The sequence below is a fragment of the Rousettus aegyptiacus genome, unplaced genomic scaffold (assembly GCF_014176215.1).
Source record: "Rousettus aegyptiacus isolate mRouAeg1 unplaced genomic scaffold, mRouAeg1.p scaffold_m13_p_8, whole genome shotgun sequence".
Taxonomy (NCBI): Eukaryota; Metazoa; Chordata; class Mammalia; order Chiroptera; family Pteropodidae; genus Rousettus; species Rousettus aegyptiacus.
Window position 1 is genome coordinate 41,546,246 of NW_023416311.1, and position 19,276 is coordinate 41,565,521.

At 35.5% G+C, this 19,276-nt stretch overlaps 1 protein-coding gene across 3 annotated transcripts in view; it reads right to left on the minus strand.

Moving 5' to 3' along the window:
- Nucleotides 1-19,276, minus strand: part of KCNN2 (potassium calcium-activated channel subfamily N member 2) — a 384,522-nt gene that overhangs the window by 11,526 nt on the left and 353,720 nt on the right. For all 3 annotated transcript variants that reach the window (XM_016147324.2, XM_016147331.2, XM_016147350.2), the window contains 2 exons: nt 8,699-8,809; nt 688-815 (listed from right to left, as the gene is read on the minus strand). In XM_016147324.2, coding sequence (XP_016002810.1) covers nt 688-815; nt 8,699-8,809 — 239 coding nt within the window. The remainder of the gene's footprint in view (nt 1-687; nt 816-8,698; nt 8,810-19,276) is intronic.

Consider the following 19,276-nt stretch of genomic DNA (forward strand, 5'->3'; position numbering starts at 1 on the left):
AAGGATGCTGGGGGAGAATGACCTGGCACATTCAAATTAATTAAACTTACTAGACAGAAATTTTTACTTTAAAAGTCTATGATAGTCATATGGTATAACAATGAAATAGTATGAAGGACTTGAACTCTGGCGGTCTGGATAAAGTCAGAATAATGATAATAATGATAAGAGTACAGGGTCTATAGGAACTATAAAATCTATAATGAAAATAGAAAATCCCCCAAGTCATGATTAAAAACTCATTTAAAAATTCAAATATTAAATCAATTGTAGGCACTAGCTTTATATAACGAAATACTGGCAGTATACTAAAAAAATCCAGATCATAAAATGTTAAATTTTTTCAAGATTTCGCAGTAGATACTAAACATCTTAGAGCAAACTATATGAATAAGTCAAATTAAGTAACACAATTTTAATAGAAATTGCTTCTGAAGAGAAACTAAGAAGACATTTAATTACTATATTAAATCATTATTCTCTCAATAATTAATGATTTTTAATCATACAAGAACTGACAACTTTTCTCAAGATTTCATTTGTGAAATTATTAAATTGCCAAATAACGTCTTCTGAGACCAAGCAAGATGACGATTTCTTTTTTCCTCGCCCATGAGAGAATAACTAAGTGCGAGCATTAAAACCCAGAGATACAAAAGCAGGCTGAAAATGAAAAACGGTACTCACTGATGAATAGCTTGCAAGAATTTTCGTTGATGTTTTCTTACTTTTGCATGATCTATCTTTTTTACTAGCTTTGTATTTTTATAAATTAGCCATGTTTCCCTGAGTACATTGGCAGCTGCATTTTTCACCTGTTAAGGAAACAAACAAAAAAGCAGTTGATAAATTTCAGAGTGGAATCCTTCACAACTTTGTTGGGATCACATTGTTCATCCCAATGATTGTGGCAAGCTCTAGTTTATTTAGAAATAAACTAAATGAAAACAGACGGATACAGAGAACAAATTGGTGATTGCAAGAGAGAAGGGGTGTTGCGGGGCTGGGTGAAAAAGGTGAAGGGATGAAAAAGTACAAATTAGTAGTTACAAAACAGTCATGGGGATTTAGAGTACAGCATAGGGAATATACTGTAATGGCTGTATGTACAGCCAGATGGGTGCTAGAGGGATAGGGAGGGTCACTTCATAAATCATATAAATGTCGAACCAATATGTTGTATACCTGAAACTAATATAAAATATTTCCTAAAATGAATCACTTATTAGCTATTTTCTCATATCAGTATAAGCTCAAAATGTTTTCTCTTTTAATTAAACAAGAAAAAACTTAGGCTTGGGTGGATATAGGTCTCCTTAAAAAAACAAACAAAACATGGATGGGACAAGCTTAGGGATGAAAGGGTTATAGTAACACTGCCAAGACCTATTGCAGCTGATGGAAAATATGAACACTTCCTACTGATAGTCCACCACTTGCTTTCTGGATTAAGTTCTTCAAACAAATCCTAGAAGCTGGTAAAGGCCTAGCCAAGGACCGATTTATTCTCTTGGCTCGTTCTACAGGAGCTGATGACGAGAGCTTTCACTTGGGCTTGTTGTTAATTACTTATGCTAAGAAGTTCCATTTAATTCTTCTGAGTGATAGATAAAGGATGATTCATAAAGAGAACTGCAGGCTAGTGGGAGGCTTGGTGAAGACAACATTCTCAGGAAGGCAGTGTGGTGGGGAAGACAGGTGAGCTGGGCTTGAGAAACCAGTTCTAAGGTCTTGACTTTGTACTAAGCAAGTTCAGTCAAGGCGACTAGCTAACCTTGTAGGACTTTAGTTCTCTCCTCATTAAAGTGAGGTTAGAGAGAATTATTATTAAAATCCTTTTCAGACCTTAGATTTACAATAAGGAAGAACCTCAGAATTAACACAAAACTGTGGGTCCTAGTATGTGTGTATATTTTTTTCACTTTAGCAAAGAAAGCATCCCTTTTCATGATCCTGAAAAGTTTTCTTTTTGAGTGAAATTGAATTGCTAGAACCCATTTTAAGAAAATGACTGGTTTCTTATGACTGCTTTTAGGTGTGACTTTGGTTCATATTCCTTTGCATATTTGTGAGCCTCTGCACAGGGGGCGTTCTCGAACTACCAGAAACATGACTGAAATTTAGATGCTGAGCACCTGTAGTGCCTATAAAGAACATCACCACCTTCTAAGGTGAAATTTAAGGGTATTCCAGGTAATTCTTGGCTCTTCATTCTTATGGAAATACATTTCTCTTTCTTACAGAGGTAGGAGTCACTTGTCCTAAGGCTTTTCCATCCAACCCTTAAGATCCTTTCAAAGGTAAGGAAATGGATGCATCATAAGTTGCTGAGGGTTGAGAACCTTGCTTTTAAAAAGGGAGGAGTGGTACATGACTGGCCAGCACTGCCTGGGGTGGGATAGGTCCTGCCCTGCTAGGAAGCAGAAGGGCTGCTAAGGAAGGTCTTAGCTCTCCTGGCAGCTGTAGCTTCCTAGAAGATCAGTTAGGGCCTGGGGGATGTACACTCCCTGACTTGATCAGTCTGAGACAGAGGAGGAACCTAGGACACAGGCTGATGAGGAAGCTGGAAAATTGGACTATAACACTGATTTTGGTTTGGATTCCCATCTACAAATAGCAAATGCCAAATTACTAAAATATATGTGCTTTTAAAAAGGTGATTCAGTGCTTGTCCTCCATGTATTTTAAATAGTTTTTTTTTCTCTTTGAGATGGTGGGGGAATGGCTGAAGGGGAGTAGGGAAACTCAATTTCAGAGTTCAGTCTGAGACCTTACGTTTCAAAATTTGTTTTCACTCAGCACTTATGTTGTTGGCTGAAACTGTAAATGACTCCTCCTTTGAAAATGAAATCCCTGCAGCTGCTTTTAAAACCTGTGAAATACATGCTTTTATCTTGAAACATCCATTTCTAATTCCGTAATAGGTTTTCAAACACAGGAATTAAACTCAAAGTATCATATTTAACCGCTTTTCAAAATAGTCACAAAACAATATGTCCAAGAATAGAAAAACATCTGAGCATTAGGCAGAGGATATGTTTTTAATAGTAGGTTTCTCTAGTTCCTCGTAGGGTTGATGGCAACGGCAAACAGGGCAAAAAGCACTTCAGCGTTTTACAGGTTTGAACAATGGGGAATTGTTACACGAAAGTGATCTGCAAACTTAAGCCTGTGCATTTGTGATCACTGGGAGGAAGGTGTCCTTTGTTTAGTTGATTAAGAACCCTGCCCAATAGTCAGTCATCTAACAATGTAACCCTGGAGACCCCCACTCCCCTTCCTAGGGCATTTACAAATTCTTAAGAGGGCAGTGGCCATGTCACTAATCTTTGTGTCTCCCTAGCTCAGTGCTTTGGGGCTAGCTGGTACTGAATAAATGTCTATGAGGTTAAATTCGACACCATGGTATATATAATTTGTATCAGCCAAAGGATCCTCTTGATGAGAATAGTCTGCAAGTTAGAGACCTAAAGTTTAAATGGGTCAGTGCATTTCCTTTTATTAGTTAATCAAATTTATTGCATCTCTACCATGTGCTGGATACCACGATAGTTGTTGATATGAGGGATTCACAGATATCCCTCAAAATTTTAGTAGCTGTAGTAATTCTAGTTCCAGTTAATGGGCAAACCCCACTGTGAAATATAACATTTCTTGTACTTCAAAAAATATGGGACATGAGAGGAGGATTATTGATAGGCAAGGACTCTCCCTCTCCACACACAAGGAACAAGGAAAATAACATTTGCTCTGCTTCACTAATGCTCAACTCCAAACCCGATTAGAAAAATTTTGAAAAGCATATAAATAATATATTTTAATAATAATTTGAGAAAACAAAAGCCCTAAAAGCAATTCATACTATTAAAAGTAATAGTATTTACCTGGATGCCTTACAACCCACTTTCATAGGTATAAAATGTTATCTTGCTGCCTCATAGGTGATTGATTATTCAATGTTAAGGCCATCCGTAGTAAAATAAAAATATTTTTTTAAGTGTGACAATAGTTTATAAACCACAAAAGCACTTTACAGCTGATTGACTTGTAACTGAAAATTTGCTGTTAACCATAAGTTATACATGTAGAGGCCTATATAAGGCTACTTTGTTTAGTTTTCCTTTGCTTTTTACCACTTTCGATTCTTCTTTTTTAACTTATATTTTCTTCTTGCCTCTCCCTTCAGAGTTTTGCTTTAGTGCAATACTTCCAATCTTCTCAAATTTAAGGGAAAAGTACATAATCTCTGACTTAAGAAACAAAGAGTTTTAAGAGAACTACATTTTAAAAAATTATTTTCTGACTACAGCTGACACAATATTATATTAATTTCTGGTGTATAACATAGCAATTAGACATCTACACACTTTACAAAGTGATCATCCCAATAAGTCTAGATGAGTACTATACACCTGGCACCAAACCTAGTTATTACAATAATACTGACTATATACCCTATGCTGTACTTTATATCCCCATGATAATTTTAAAACTGACAACTTGCACTTCTTAATCTCTTTCACCTTTTTTGTCCATTTCCCTCAGCAGGAATTTCTTGCATCTCATTCTGAAAACTACAGTAAAAAACTGCCACATATACTGTGGGCAATGCCACTGAGCCTGGACACCAGGACACCACAGGGTCTCAGTGGCCCCTGCAGCAGCGGGATGGATGCGCTTGAGGCTCCAACATCACCTGCCAAGTTCTCCTTCAGAGCAGGCACCTGGGGCAAGGTGAGTGTTGTGGCTGGGCAGCAGGGCAAAGCCCATGGATCCATTCACTTTGTGTTCTAACCCACTGGGCGGTGTAGTCAAGGACAATGCAAAAGGTACATAGAAGAAATTCTACATAATTTGTTTGCTTAAGAGACACACAGGAAGTCATTATATAACCGCATAATAGTGTTGTTATGGATCTTATTGAAAATTCTCAACAGGATTGGAAACACCCACAGCAGACATTAATATGTATAATTATCCTTTGTGGTACATCTAGCTACTTTAAAAATTATGTCTCAGTTCTAGAATTGCTTGTTTTCAAGTTTCTTTCTGAAAGGAAAGCATTCAGAGAGCCAAACTTTGAAATTTCCTCTTGGTTCAGAATTGAATGAATAGTAATAATCATAGGATGGTAAACACATTGCTTCTTGCTTCTGGAAGGTGATAAACTGCAAATCTGTTTAATAGCTGGTCCTGTCTTATGAAACTCAGTGATGTTATTGCTGTTATGCCTTCAATTTGACACCATTAGATTATTCTAAGTACCTGTATCTATTGGCCATTTTGAATTGTGGAGTGTCATGTAAACTTTTGGAATTACAGAGAACGATCTTCCTGTACACTAGCGCATGAAAAATAGTGTATTCTACTTTCAAATTGTATTTGAGTGCTTGAGGTAGTCATACAGAGAAACAATTTCAGTGTAAGATTGTCCCTCTGAAGAAAATTTGTATGTGGTGAATTATTTTCCATGGAAACTGTTCAATTCAGTTAAGACACACAATGGAAGGTTTGGAAAATGACATTTCTTCTTGGAAGAAGAATTTGTTTTAACATTCACATTGTTTTTTTCTTTAGAGTCATATTCAGATTTCAGAATGTCTGTGCCTGTTACCTCTGTTAAATATCAGAGAACATGAAAAAGGTGAGATTATGTAGTGGTTCCAGGGATAGCTGAATTTTTCTCTAGCAATCAAGAGCAGACTTGAATTTAATCTTTCATCTTAGTAACTATGTATGGCTTTTAGGTTCTTGTTCCCCCCTGAGAAATCATTCATTAATGATCATTTAGTGTGTCGAGATTTTTATTTAAAAAGTTAAAAATTATAAATGGGCCCATTTGAAAATTCTATAACCAAATGGAACCAGGTTCCAAGTAAATAACATTGTTAACTTTATAGAAAAGAATGCAGAGAAGACTATACAAGAGCTATTTTCAAATACTGTATTGGCTATAATATCGGAATGGGTATCATAAACAAGAAATTTATGTTGATTTTAATACCATTCAAATATTCATACCTGTACCTAGCAACATCTTGCCTATAAAAATCGATCTGTCAGCAAGCCTGCTGGAGTGTCTTTCAGACCTATAAGAGACTCTGGTCCCAAGGAAAACTGCAAAGGAGCTACCTTAAAAGGTAGTAAAAAGATAATAGAATTATCAAAGCATAAGCACTGTGGAGAATATGAACCTTGAAACTAGAACGGTACTTCTTGCTGAAAAAGTATTCTATAAACAATCCGACTCGTAATGCATTATTATCTACAGGTAGCTTAACTGAAGTATACAAGAACTTACAACAGAAAAGGTGTAATATCAGAAAACTTGGTTAGTTTGGGAAAATGATTCCCATTCACATACACCAAAATAAGGTCACCTGGATCCACAGTCTAAGGTGAGGCTGGACTGGGTTTAGGGGACATATGAACAAGAGCACAAGTACATTTTTCTGCCAAGCAGAGCTAAGCCAGCTTTCATCTGATTTGCTAAGAGAACAGTATTATAAAAATTCAATGTTCTTTGAGTCCTGGAATATTTTTCAGCTCTTTAACCTCAGCAGTTAACACAGAGCCCCGAGTATATTAGGTATAGAGTATATTTTGTTAATTGAGTATCTCTCATTCCCAGGAAGAAGGAGATTACAATAAAGTTAGTGTACTCAAAGAATATAGGTTAAGAGGGCAATACCAAAGCAGTGGTTCTTACTTAGAAGACATTTTGGGTTGTTACCAGTTAGGGAGTTTCTATTGGCATTTAGTATGTAGAGGCCGAGAATGCTGCTAAACATCTTGTGTACAAGGAAGTCCCACACAACAAAGAATTATCCAGAAGGTCAATAATGCTGAGCTTGAAAGATCCTGAACTAAATTGAAACTATAAAACCAACCTGAAGCACCTCCCAGGTGAAATAGGGAGACCTCTGTGAGTTTCACAGAAATCTTCAAAGGTGGTATATAACAATGTTATTACTGTAGATTTTAAAATCAAAGCCCTTGTCTTTTTTAACCCCTTAAAATGCTTCAATGATAGCAGTATCCCAAAGTAAATTTAAAGAAATTACATATTTCTTAATGATGGACCAGGGAGAATGCTGCCTAATGAGTTTTCTTGTGTTTTTTTTTTTTTTTTTTTTTTTTACTTTCGAAAAGATTTTACATGTACACATATATGGTGTTTTAAGGTATTTTTCTGCCTAATATCCTAAGTGTGGCATTAACTCTTGTGAAAATTATAATATGTAATCTCCATAAAATTATTTGGAGTATACAAGGGACTTTATGGAAGGGTTCCTTTGATGCTGTACATCTTCTGTCTTTTATAGTACAGAACTCGTCCAAACAAATATCCTATGAGATACACATCTGCTGTAATTTTGGATTAGAGCTGGACTCATATAATCTGTGTGTATTTTCATTTCCTAGCACATCTTTGAAAATGATAAAAACCCTAACCTTCCAACTAGCTCTTTCTTTATACCTCTCTTCCTCTGTTTTCCATGTGCTGTTCTGTAACATTTAGAAACATTCATAAGTTTAGAGGACAAATTCAGGAGTTGTGAGAAAATTGTGTAGAGTAGAAGACATTCCAAAGCAGCATCTGCATGGCTTTGATCATGTAGAACATATGTGGACTTGATCACTGCAGTCTCACAATAGAATTCATGTTTCCACTTCATAAATATTATTCAAATAAATAAAATGTGCATTAATGTGACTGATCTATTTGGAAGCAGTTAAATATGATTATTTTTATATACATGACCAAAGTCAAAAGTGACCGAAAACACTAAAAATTGGGACTCTTGAATTCTCGATTCTTTTATGGGTGAAGCAACCAAATGACTGACAATGTATTTTGTTATTTTAATGACAGCCTGATTGGCTTCTGCTCCGAGTTGTTATATAGCAAGATGATTACTACAATTTTTAATTGTTTCTGATGTTGGTATTTCAAGTGACTATAAAACGCTAATAATTTAGTGTGCTAAAGTTTTTTTCCTCTTACATGGCTTTCCTCCTTGATATAATTACTTTGAGCAAGTTGCCTAACCCTCTGTCTTGGCTTCCACATTTTTAAAATGGCCATAATACTAGCACTTAGCTGCTGTGAGGCTGAAACAAGTTTACTACACGCGTGAGCGCTCTGCAAACACGTATTTGCTGTCTTTGTCTAGTCTTTATAATTGTACATCGATCTCCTCTCTGGATGCTAACCATTTTCAGCATTTCTGTGAAAGCCTTTAAATCATGGAAAGGGTCTCTGTCTGTTCTTATCATGCAGTCTTAAAAGTTAGTGTTTATTTTTCTTTGCAACCCCAGTCATCAAAGTAATGACTGGCTCATAGAAGAAGCCCAGTAAAATATCTGTTGAATCATTTTCCCATAAAATATCTATATTACATTGACAGTGTGTTCAATCCAATATTGGTCTCTTTTTGTATAATGCAAACTTAAATGTTGAATATGCCTTATTTTAATGTGGTCTATTTTTATCCTTGAGTAAATACCAAGGTTGTCCAATTATTTCCTAAGTGAACTAACATTAGAAAGAGTATTTGCAAAATGTGAAAACATGTAATTGATTACAAGAATGCTGAATTTTAAATTGTCACTTTAGAGGTCACAATGCAAACTATTGCTCAACATTGGAAAAAAACACTAATATTCCCTTGAAGATTCAGGGGCAGCAACTTACTCTTTTTGTCAGCTGAGTGTCCATCATGAAGTTGTGCACGTGCTTTTCTGCTTTGGTGAGTTCTAGCTTCCTGGCCACTACTGCTACCACCAGGGCTGTGCAGCCAGCACCCTGAAAGCCAGGAGAGGGGAGAACCCCAAAGAGTTATTATTTCTGGTCTCAGCCACATTAAAAAGTGTTTAGCACCAAGTATGTAAGTATCTGGAGATTTAAAAAAAAATGTAGTATTCAGTGTCTTCAATAAATATTACAGAAAAGGCATAGTCAAATAAGCAATGTACATTAATACTGGGATTAAAAACTTCACGTATGTTGAGAACTAAAGTATGATATTTGAATCAAGCAACTTCCTGAATTTTAAGAGAGTTCTTAAAAACTATATATCCATAATAGGAACAAATGAATAGATTAGCATAAATGCACATATTAGATTATTATTGTCTAAAAAAATAACATTCCATAATCTCTCAATATACGAACAGCAGGTCTTCAGGCCAATCAACTGTGATATACAGGGAATGAAGAGAGATGCATTACCTCAGCATAAGCACAACTTCCAACTGTTCTACATGGGTAACAGAAAGGACCAGTGATCTGAACTTGGACAACAGATCTGTGAAGTGCTGAAGGTAAGGGATAACCATCCTAGCGGTTTACAGCACTAAAGAAGGCATAGGCTACCTTTATTTTGAAAAACATCGACAGTGGTCCTTTTTTAATTATGGCCACTGTGCCGATCTCTTCAGTAGTATGACATTTTGTGGTACCCCAAATATGACAGTCCCCCTGCTCAATGATCAGAGTGTACCCATTCCAAGTCACAAGCTCTGGGGTTTTCTTGGCTGATAACCTACAGGGTCAGGAGCCAAGGTGAAGTCATGCTGCTGCAGCCACATTACTGGTCCTGCACACAGCCACCATTCTGGTAGGGAAAGGGCGAACTGAGGAGCTATGCTAGGTGTTGTGAAAGGGAAGCCCAGACCTCTGGAAGGACTGTCATCTCTGGAAAAACCACAGAGCAGCAGAGATTGCTAAGCTGTCTCAGTGGGCAGACAGCAGTGAATAGCAGGGTTTAGGCAGGAGCCCACTGAAGGGCACAGACCATGAGATGTTACAATACTTTCAACAGACTTGCATTTTTAAAACTAGTTTTTAATAGCATCCCCTTTACGTTAGTCAAAATGGTCAGGTACTCACTAAAATTCCCATGAGGTAATTGCTTTTCCTCATTACCAAGTGATATAAAAATCACTAGTTGTAACAGTAACTCTACCTTCAACATGGGATGGTCTACATTTTCAATAGCTAATATTAAAAAACTGGTTATGTTACAGCATATCTATAATTTATTGAGTATTAAAATTTTATTTCTATATAATGTTTAAGCAAGTTAGAAAGCTAAATAATGTTATCATTTTATTTTTAAAAAGGGTCCACATTTGGAAAAATAAAACACCTAGGATGAAGTAAGCCCAACTGTGCAAAGAGGTTCTCTCTCAGAGGTTGGTATATCAGTAACTATTTTTTTCTGCTTTTCTCTACAGTTCATATTTTCTATAATAAATACATGTTATGCAAAAAATAATTACATTTAAAATTGACAATTTGTTTTTAGAAAACATCCACTCTACATATCTTTAATTTCAACCTAGAAAAATGATCTTTCTTCATGAATCATACTTACACCATAATTGATATGATCATTTTTATTTGAATTAATGTCATTAGCTTTCAGTTACAGATCAAAGAAGGACTTTTTAGGCTCACTGAATGAGTTGCTACAAAAAAAATCCGACAGGAGGGTCAAGAGCAAGGAGAAAACACTTACACTTGGCCTATCTTGCCACAACCTGAGAGTTACGATAGAGATATAGCCTTGTTAATGAGCCAACATGTTTAAATATGGTATTTCCAGAGGATCTGAATATCTCTTTCCATCTAGCTCTATGAAGAGATCAGTTTTCTCAGAAATGAAGTGATACTGATCATACGATAAGAGAAAGACCAAAAGGTTTTTAGACATCTGGTTTAACACTGATTTTAGAGATGAGGCAACTAGAACAAGTGATTAGTTATGAAGTATAATTCCCACCCTTTATCTCATAACACCTTTATATTCAAGACCACCTATATTATTTGTGGTCATTTCCATTCTGTGATATAATGTACACTTATTTCAAAGCAAAACAAGAAATTAAAACTTACCTTATTTTACAAGATAAACTGTCAGTATGAATTTAAAAATCGAGCAATATAGATAATTATCAAAGTAAATCGACATTGTTCCTATTTTATAAGTGGTGCAACTTTCAATTGGTAATTCTTAACCTTGATTGTGCCTAGACTCACTTGGAGAGTTTGTAAAATTTCCAGTGCTGAGAGACTGGCTTTTTATTAGAGCCATTTTATTTACTTTCAGGAAATGATAACTGTGTGAGGTATGTCGACAATGGCAGCAATGGCTTCAGAGCTGGATACCAAGGATGGAAAAGCATGGCCTTTGGAAGGAGCTACATCTATTTTACTGACTTTAAAACATCTGCCACAGAATCTAAACAGTTATACTGATGAGGGGCTAGCCTGAATCAGTGGCCACTCACAATAGTCGACTGTACGAGGTAACATATGCTTAACAGGTCTTTGAATAATGTCATTTTCTTCAACATTGTTTCCATATCACATTGAGGAGCCGCTAGAGGAACTTAAGTCTTGTTTGTATCAATTAGCCTATTATACGTTGTTTCACTATGGTCTAAGTGAGACTTACTGTGTAGGGTGCCCTGGTGCAAGTATGCACCCAGGTACTCTTCAGTTAGGGAGTTATGAGAGATTCAAGGGCAGTGGTGGTTCCTGAATAAGCAGAGAATGTAACAATCTGACGATGGGGCTTCTAGCTGTAAAGATAGCTATGAGTGGCAGTTGGCCCTCTAAGTTGAATATTGTTCTTCCCTGGCAGGTGGCCACTACTGAGATTCTTCTGGAAAGAAATCAAAATCCTAACAGGAGTGGAAAATCACTGGCATCAAGAGCCTTTGGGAGTCAATTTTTATTGTTTATTCCTGGGCTCTTTTCTTCCTACTGCTGGCCCATTTATTGCTGAGTATTCTCCGGCTCACCAAAAGCTGCATGCATTAAAATGAGTACCTTTGTTGTAAACTGGAGAAGCAAGTAAATCTGACAATTTAGTTATTGAGACTAATATCTAATGTATCCTTTAAATTATACCTCAAAAGTCACATAAGGAATTTAGCCTTATGATTGTTGAAATACAAAGTCCTTTACTCTTTCTGTCTTAATTAGGAAAACTATACACTTGTACCTCCCCTAGTTCTTAATAAATCATAAGTGAATTTGAAATGTATAGAATTGGGTTTCAAAATAACATTTTTTTTCTTAGAGTTATGAAGCTGGCTCACCTCCAAAAACTTTCTAGGTTCAAGGTAAATTCCTGCCAACACATTAATAATTTTAGTAATTTAAGTAATGGCATGATGTTATTGTCCAGTCAGTATCTAGTTTGAGGACTCTTCTGTTTCATAAAGTAAATAAGAATAAAAGTAAATATGCTTTTACAACATTTTTTCCAAAGCTTGTCATCATCACAATGGATACAGAAACAGTTGGGACTAACATATGTTACTCTCTGAAATTAAGATCACTGTATGCCTTTAACAAGATGAGTCATATTCCTTTCACCAAAGTCAGAAAATGTATTCTGACTGCTTTTCTCCCATTTCATTTGTTATTAGGAAAAAATTAAGCAAATCACTAACTTGCCACTTTGAGATGCTCAGGCAACTAAAAACTAAATGAAGACAACATAGTGTGTTTATGAAGCAAATATATTAAAAGCAAAGATTTTCCTTGGCTAGTTTATCATCTTTCCTTCTAACAAATTAGATATTGCAGGAATAAAGACGAGGGAGAGAGGCTTTGTCCTTAGAAAAGATGTTAGTGCTCATTACCCTATGCCAGATCAAAGTGAACAAATGACAGACAGCATAAGCTACAGTTGAAGCCCAACACCTGGAGATTTAGATACTGCCACATTAAAATGTAGTGCTTTTCTCCAATGCATTCTCCTCTATTATAACATATCCTAACTCATGTTGAGCCCTAGAATGTAAAAGAAGTTCAGGTAGCTCATTTTCTCCTTGATCATTTTTCACATAATGCTAAAAAACTGAGATAAGTGACAGTGTTACTTTAGATCACCTGGTTATGCTGATCCTACAAATGGTTCCACAAATCATTTTTAAAACCACTTTAGGATCAAGCTTCGATAACTTAAGAATATAAGCCTATGGGAGAGGAAAATTCCTTTAACATTACATGGACCAATATCAAACTATACTATTAGCTAAAGCAATCAGAACAACATGGTACTGGCATAAAAACAGACACAAAAATCAATGGAACAGAATAGAGAGCCCAGCAGCAAACACACACTCGTATGGATAGTCTACAACAAAGGAAGCAAGAATATATAGTGTGGTAAAGATAGTCTCTTCAATAAATGGTGTTCAGAAAACCAGACATATGCATGCAAAAGAATGAAACTGGATCACTTTTTTTTTTTACACCATATACAACAATAAACTCGAAATGTATCAAATATAAGACCTGAAACCATAAAAGTCCTAGAAGTAATATTTTTTGGATATGCCTCCTCAGGCAAGGGAAACAAAAGAAAAAATAAAAGGGACTACATCAAACTAAAGAGTTTTGCACAGTGAACCATTAACAACAACAAAAAAGACAACCTACTAAATGAAAGAAGATATTCACAAATGATATATCCGATAAGGGGTTAAAGTCCAAATATATGAGGAACTCCTACAACTTATTGCCAAAAAACCAATTTGATTAAAAAAATGGGCCTGGACCTGAATAGACATTTCTTCAAAAAGGATATACAGATGGCCAACAGACATATGAAAAGATGCTCAATGTTACTAATCAGGGAACTGCAATTTAAAACTACAATGAAATATCACTTCACATCTGTCAGAATGACTATCATCAATAAATCAACAAATGAGTGTTAGCAAGGATGTAGAGAAAAGGGAATCTTATGTACTGTTGGTAGGATTGTAAATTAGTGTAGCCATTATGGACATATGAAGGTTCTTCAAAAAATTAAAACTAGAACTACCAAATGACCCAGCAATACCACTTTTGGGTATTTATCTAAAAAAACATAACACTAATTCCAAGCAACCTAAGCACCCACTGATGGACAAATGGATAAAGAATAGGAGGTACATATATAGAAAGGAATATTACTCAGCCATAAAAAATGATATCTTGCCATTTGTGACAAGGATGGTATCATGCTCAGTGAAATAAGTCTGACAAAGAAACACAAATATCATATGATTTCACTTATATGTGGAATCTAAAAAGCCAAGAGCAAACAAACTCACAGGTACAGAGAACGAATTGATAGTTGCCAGATGGGAGGGGGTGGGTGAAAAGGAGAAGGAATTAAGATATATAAATTGGCAATTATAAGAATCATCATAGGGATGTAAAGTACAGCACAGAGATCATAGTCAATATTGTTAATTATATGGTGTTAGATGGATACTAAACTTATTGGGGTGACCACTTTGCACAATATGTGAGTATCTAAGCACTATACTTTACACCTGAAAATATATGTTAACTGTAATTTTAAAAAATTATAAAAAATAGCACACTGAAAAAAAGATGGATTCTTATTTAAAAAGGTATCTGCAAAAGGTTAAATATAATAAAATTTATAATTTTTTTGGAAATTCGAGAAGACCCACCACCGAGAGTGACTATTAAAAAATGATGTTCAAAATATTCCACTGTTAATTATCCTCCTGTGTACAATGGCTCCTAAAAGGTAAAATATGTTTGAAAGTCAATTTATTGGGTATCAGTAATTAAAGTTTCTCAAAGTATAGTCAATTTGAGAAAAAATATGCTCTGTACCTAAGCTAACCTAAATTATGAAACAGCCTTAAAATTAATTTTCATTTTAAAATATCAACTAGTCCATCTAAAGGAAGGTAAAATGAGTCTCTGAAACCATTGCCCATTTTTCTGTCCCTGGGGTAGACTGACTCAATATCCTAGAACAATAAATACCTTTTTACTACATTTGCCTGACATAAATATTCTTCCATAAAATATGTAAAACTTATTCTGACAAGTAAAATTCTATAAAACACTCAGCTTTAATATCATATCCCACTGCGGTTTGGCAGGATTTCATGAAAATAAATGACATTCAAGATAATTTTGAAGACAAATTCTCTCTATCAAAATGCCCTACCTCTCATTTTTTTCAAATACAAGTTGATATTTGCTGATGGGAGGGTAGAGGGCACTTCAAATGCCCTTATCCTAAGGAAGAGGGGAATTTTTTTTTAATTTCAGTGATAAAACCTGGGCTTGGGAAATCCAAATCTCCATTAGAGGGACTTGCCTGTTCAGCTCATTTTTGTGTTTTGGTAGTTGGAAAGAAGTAAGTGCTGCATAAAACTGGTCATCAGTAATGAGTCATTCCTAGGTTTTATCTCCCTCTTAGCAACGGTGCCCATGTGAGCTCACATATTTTAGAGACAGGAAGGGCGGCTCTGCCAGCTAAAAGTGCTGATAGTTTAGAAAAATTAGGTGGAGTTGTAGAAACAAGTCAAATGCTAGAAGGTCGCAGTAACTTCCCGCTTTCCTTTCCTGTATCTGGAAGAAGCAGCTTTCATATTTCCCAAGAAATTTTCATGGGGAGAAATGAAGGTCCACTTAGGGTGCTGGCGGGGGAACTGAGCCTTATGACTGAAAAGGCCCATCGCCCCCTCCCTGTGGCTTGGCACAAAATAGAAACTATTGTTGAGAATTTAAAGATGTGCTTTCTTCACTGGGCCTTTATTAATGACGAGATTCAATGCACATAACAGAAAAAAACAAAAGAATAAAAAATTTTTAAAAAGTAAAAACCTCTTCCAAATTATTATTTGATATTAACCACCTTCTGTCAAATTGTATAAGACATAGAAAAAGGACCCTGGGGTTTTTTGCTTATTTATACATGTAACACCCAGGTATGGATTTATTCTACTTTTCCCAAGATTCCAACATTCACTGGCAGGGGAAAAGAAAATTCTTAAATGCAACAACAGCAGCAGAAAGTCTATAATCAGACCTTAGGTTTAGCCCTCTTTAATACTTGTCATTTTTTAAATAGAAGCTCTGGCTAATATATAGCTGTGTTTTGGATACCCTCCGAGGTAACATTGTAATGTTAGTACCATTTAGGATAAAAACTACTGAAATCTGACAACTGAGTCAACATTTTTTTTTTTTTTTTTTTTTTTGCTCCCTGGTAAAAAAAATTTAAAAATTAACTGGTGTGGTGATTTTTAAATTGGAAAACCTTTATGCATTGCTTTTGTTTATACAGATGGGATGTAAGAAACCTAACTCACATGTCTGAAGTAACCTCACTTCTTTGAGGTCTGGGTTCATAGATCACTATTAGAGGTCCACTCATCAGATAGCATGTGTCCCTAGGAATGGGCAGATATTACTCCATTTTTAAGGATAATTATCCCCAATAATTCCATTGTCCAGTCTAAATGGCAAGAGCTGCCATAATTTTATAGAAAGAGAAGCAAAAATTTCTTTTACCAATAAGGCTGTATTCTACTCTTGGAACAATTATATATATATTCATAGGTAAGGGGATATTATAGCTTTCAACATGTGTTATATCTATATATACAGATACACAATGGGAAGATAACTTTTTTTAAATGTTAAGCAAAATAATTACTTTCTCTATTATAAAGTTGGAGATACTGAGAAACTAGCTAGTGCTCACAAAAAAGCTAAGACACCATGATATAATGTTATTTGCCTACTGCCTTCAACCAAAAGAATAAAAGCCATTTTCAATTCATCCCATAGGTTATCATAAGTCACAATAACAAATTCTCAGGTCTTTGGTACCTGCTCAAATAGAAGAAGATAAATAAGGACAAAGTAAGTAATTACATTCTTAATGACTTTTTCTTCAAGGTTAATCAGTGACTTTATTAGGCAAACCTAAGTTTTTAAATCCAGGATATCTAAGAGAGAAGAAGAGATCTTTGTCTCTGAAACTAATCTTAAGTAGGTCTTGGTAAAAGGAAAATTTCTTGATATTTTGCTCTATCACAATGAAATTGCTGCTAAACGTTTCAGTATATAAAATCCACTTATTTTAGTATTTCCATAATCATCTACGTATAACACTGTAAATACAAGCTAAAAAATTATAAGAAAAGCTTTGCATGATTGAGGGTCACAATTTACATTTTAGGTGAGGAGAAGTTTGTTTTTGATAAGGCCATTTGTTTCGTTCTTAGAAATAGTCTGGAAAACTCTCTCTTCTCATGGTTTAACAATATATTTCCAGCCAGAGCATTGCAGATTAATCTTAATGTCCTTGGCTCCCCAAAATATAACTCATGATCAAATTAAGCTATTAAAAAATTTAAATTACAACTTAATTTTGAGTTTTACCAATGAAATGTAAACATTTAAGATGATGCCAAGAAATAAGTCATTAATTTCATTAGCTTTATGAAGAAAACCTGTAGTGTTAATTTCTTTATATGTACAGTTTTGAAATGAGAAAGCTCTGTGGGTGTTAGCCTTTAGATCAACTGTATTTTACTTCAAAGTGAAAAAAACACATAAAAGTATAAATTCTATTAAAATTTCACAAATGCAAAAACAAGAAATTCATATACAAAAGCACAGAGAAAAATAGCACTTCAGAGTTAATGTATAAGATGACTCAGGGACGACCCCGTGCTCTCACAGGAGTGTTGTAAATTGTATTTCTTTTTCACAATTTACTAAAGGCCACAGGGAAAGAGACAGAGGCAGAGAGATGACTCATGGGAAATTTTACCTAAGCATGCATTACAAAAGTCCAAGGGGCAATAGGCAAATAAATGCCTGAAATAAAAACAAGTCATATCTGGCTTAGATAATTCAAAAGTGACAAATTGATATTTAAACTTCCTGAAAATAAAAGCAAACAAAATTTGTCTGACAAAACAGAAACATACCTCATCTTAAAGAAACTAACATTTTATATGAGAAAAAATTATCTTCCTTTAGAAATCTCTATTGTCAGCCAACCCTCTCCATACTAGTTTCCAGGTAACTTCCACCCATAAGCTCTTCATCCCCAGGAAATTTACATGGGGTATAACCACCTCCCAGAAGCTCACCCTAGATTTTTCTGTGGCCTGACTCCACGTCTTGGCTTAGGAAGAGAGACAGTCAAGTTCTACATAGTATTTCAAATAGGCTAGCCAAAGATTACTGAGTTTTTCTGCATTCAAGTAAGCCATCTTTGATTGAGTCAAGTTAGAAATAAGTCTATTCCTGATGAGGGAGGTGGAATGGAGCCCAGGCACAGAGAGACTGTTTCACTATGAGCTTGGAGGATAGGGAGACAGACACTGTAAATTTCATTGCATGTAACATTTTTGTATCCATATAGATTAAAAGTTGCTTTTGCTTTTATCTTCTATTTATAAAAACAAAGTAAGATCACCAGTGAAACCTAAGCAAGGAAGTAGTTCAAGGAACTAAATGAAAAATTGGTGCTGTCAGATGAGACCTTGAAGGAGCTGTCCTTGAGACATTAAGGACAAAGGAAAAATTGAGAAAAGATAAAAGTCCCACAAGATTCTGGGAAGGTTAACTTTAAATGTGGCTCTGATCCCATGGCAAATGAGGCTGTTTGCACCAACCCTGAGTCATACCTATTTCAAGAATAAAACGAGGCACATCTTGCCAAAAAGGAACACCAAGAAAGTTGTTTCAAAGAAGCACGAGGGGAAAGACTGCAATTACTAGTTCTGTTTTTATAAGTAGCATCATTCATGTCCCTTGTGGGCTTGTTATGGGCTCTCCAAAAATACATCCATGCAAATTTCCCAAAGCATTTTACTACATAATAAAATGCTATCTTTTCAGGAAATGATCCAATAGTAAACACAATGGACCATGCCGATTGTAATGAAAAATAAAGTTCACTAAAATTCACAGAACTGTAATTTTCTTTTATAACCAAATAATGTTAAATTATGCCCCCAAATTATATTTTCCATAATTAGGACTTGAAACGGTCATCTTGTTAATTCTAGTGACCTTGGTTGGTGCTGAATTTTATTTTCACAGCTAGCTGCCTTATCTTTATTCAATATTACCAAGCAGGAGAAGAATGTTCTCACCCTATCACTGCCATGGGTGCCCAGTCATTCTAGCTAGTTCTGACTCTTAGAACAATCTTTGTAGGCAACTTCTGTGAGGGTACATGCTGCCCTGGCCACCACTCAAAGCCCTTGTGTGGGAAGCCTGTCCCTCCCTCTTCTGCCAACCTGGGGGTGGACATGGTGCAGGTGTTGGGCAGAGAGGCTGAGCTTCAGAAATTCTGGGAATTTCCTGCCCAAGGAGCTTCCAGTACTGGCTTACATCCTTCCGTTGGCAGAAACCAAATAAGCTGCGAGATAACACTCTGTGCTATAACCAAACTATAAAAAGCAG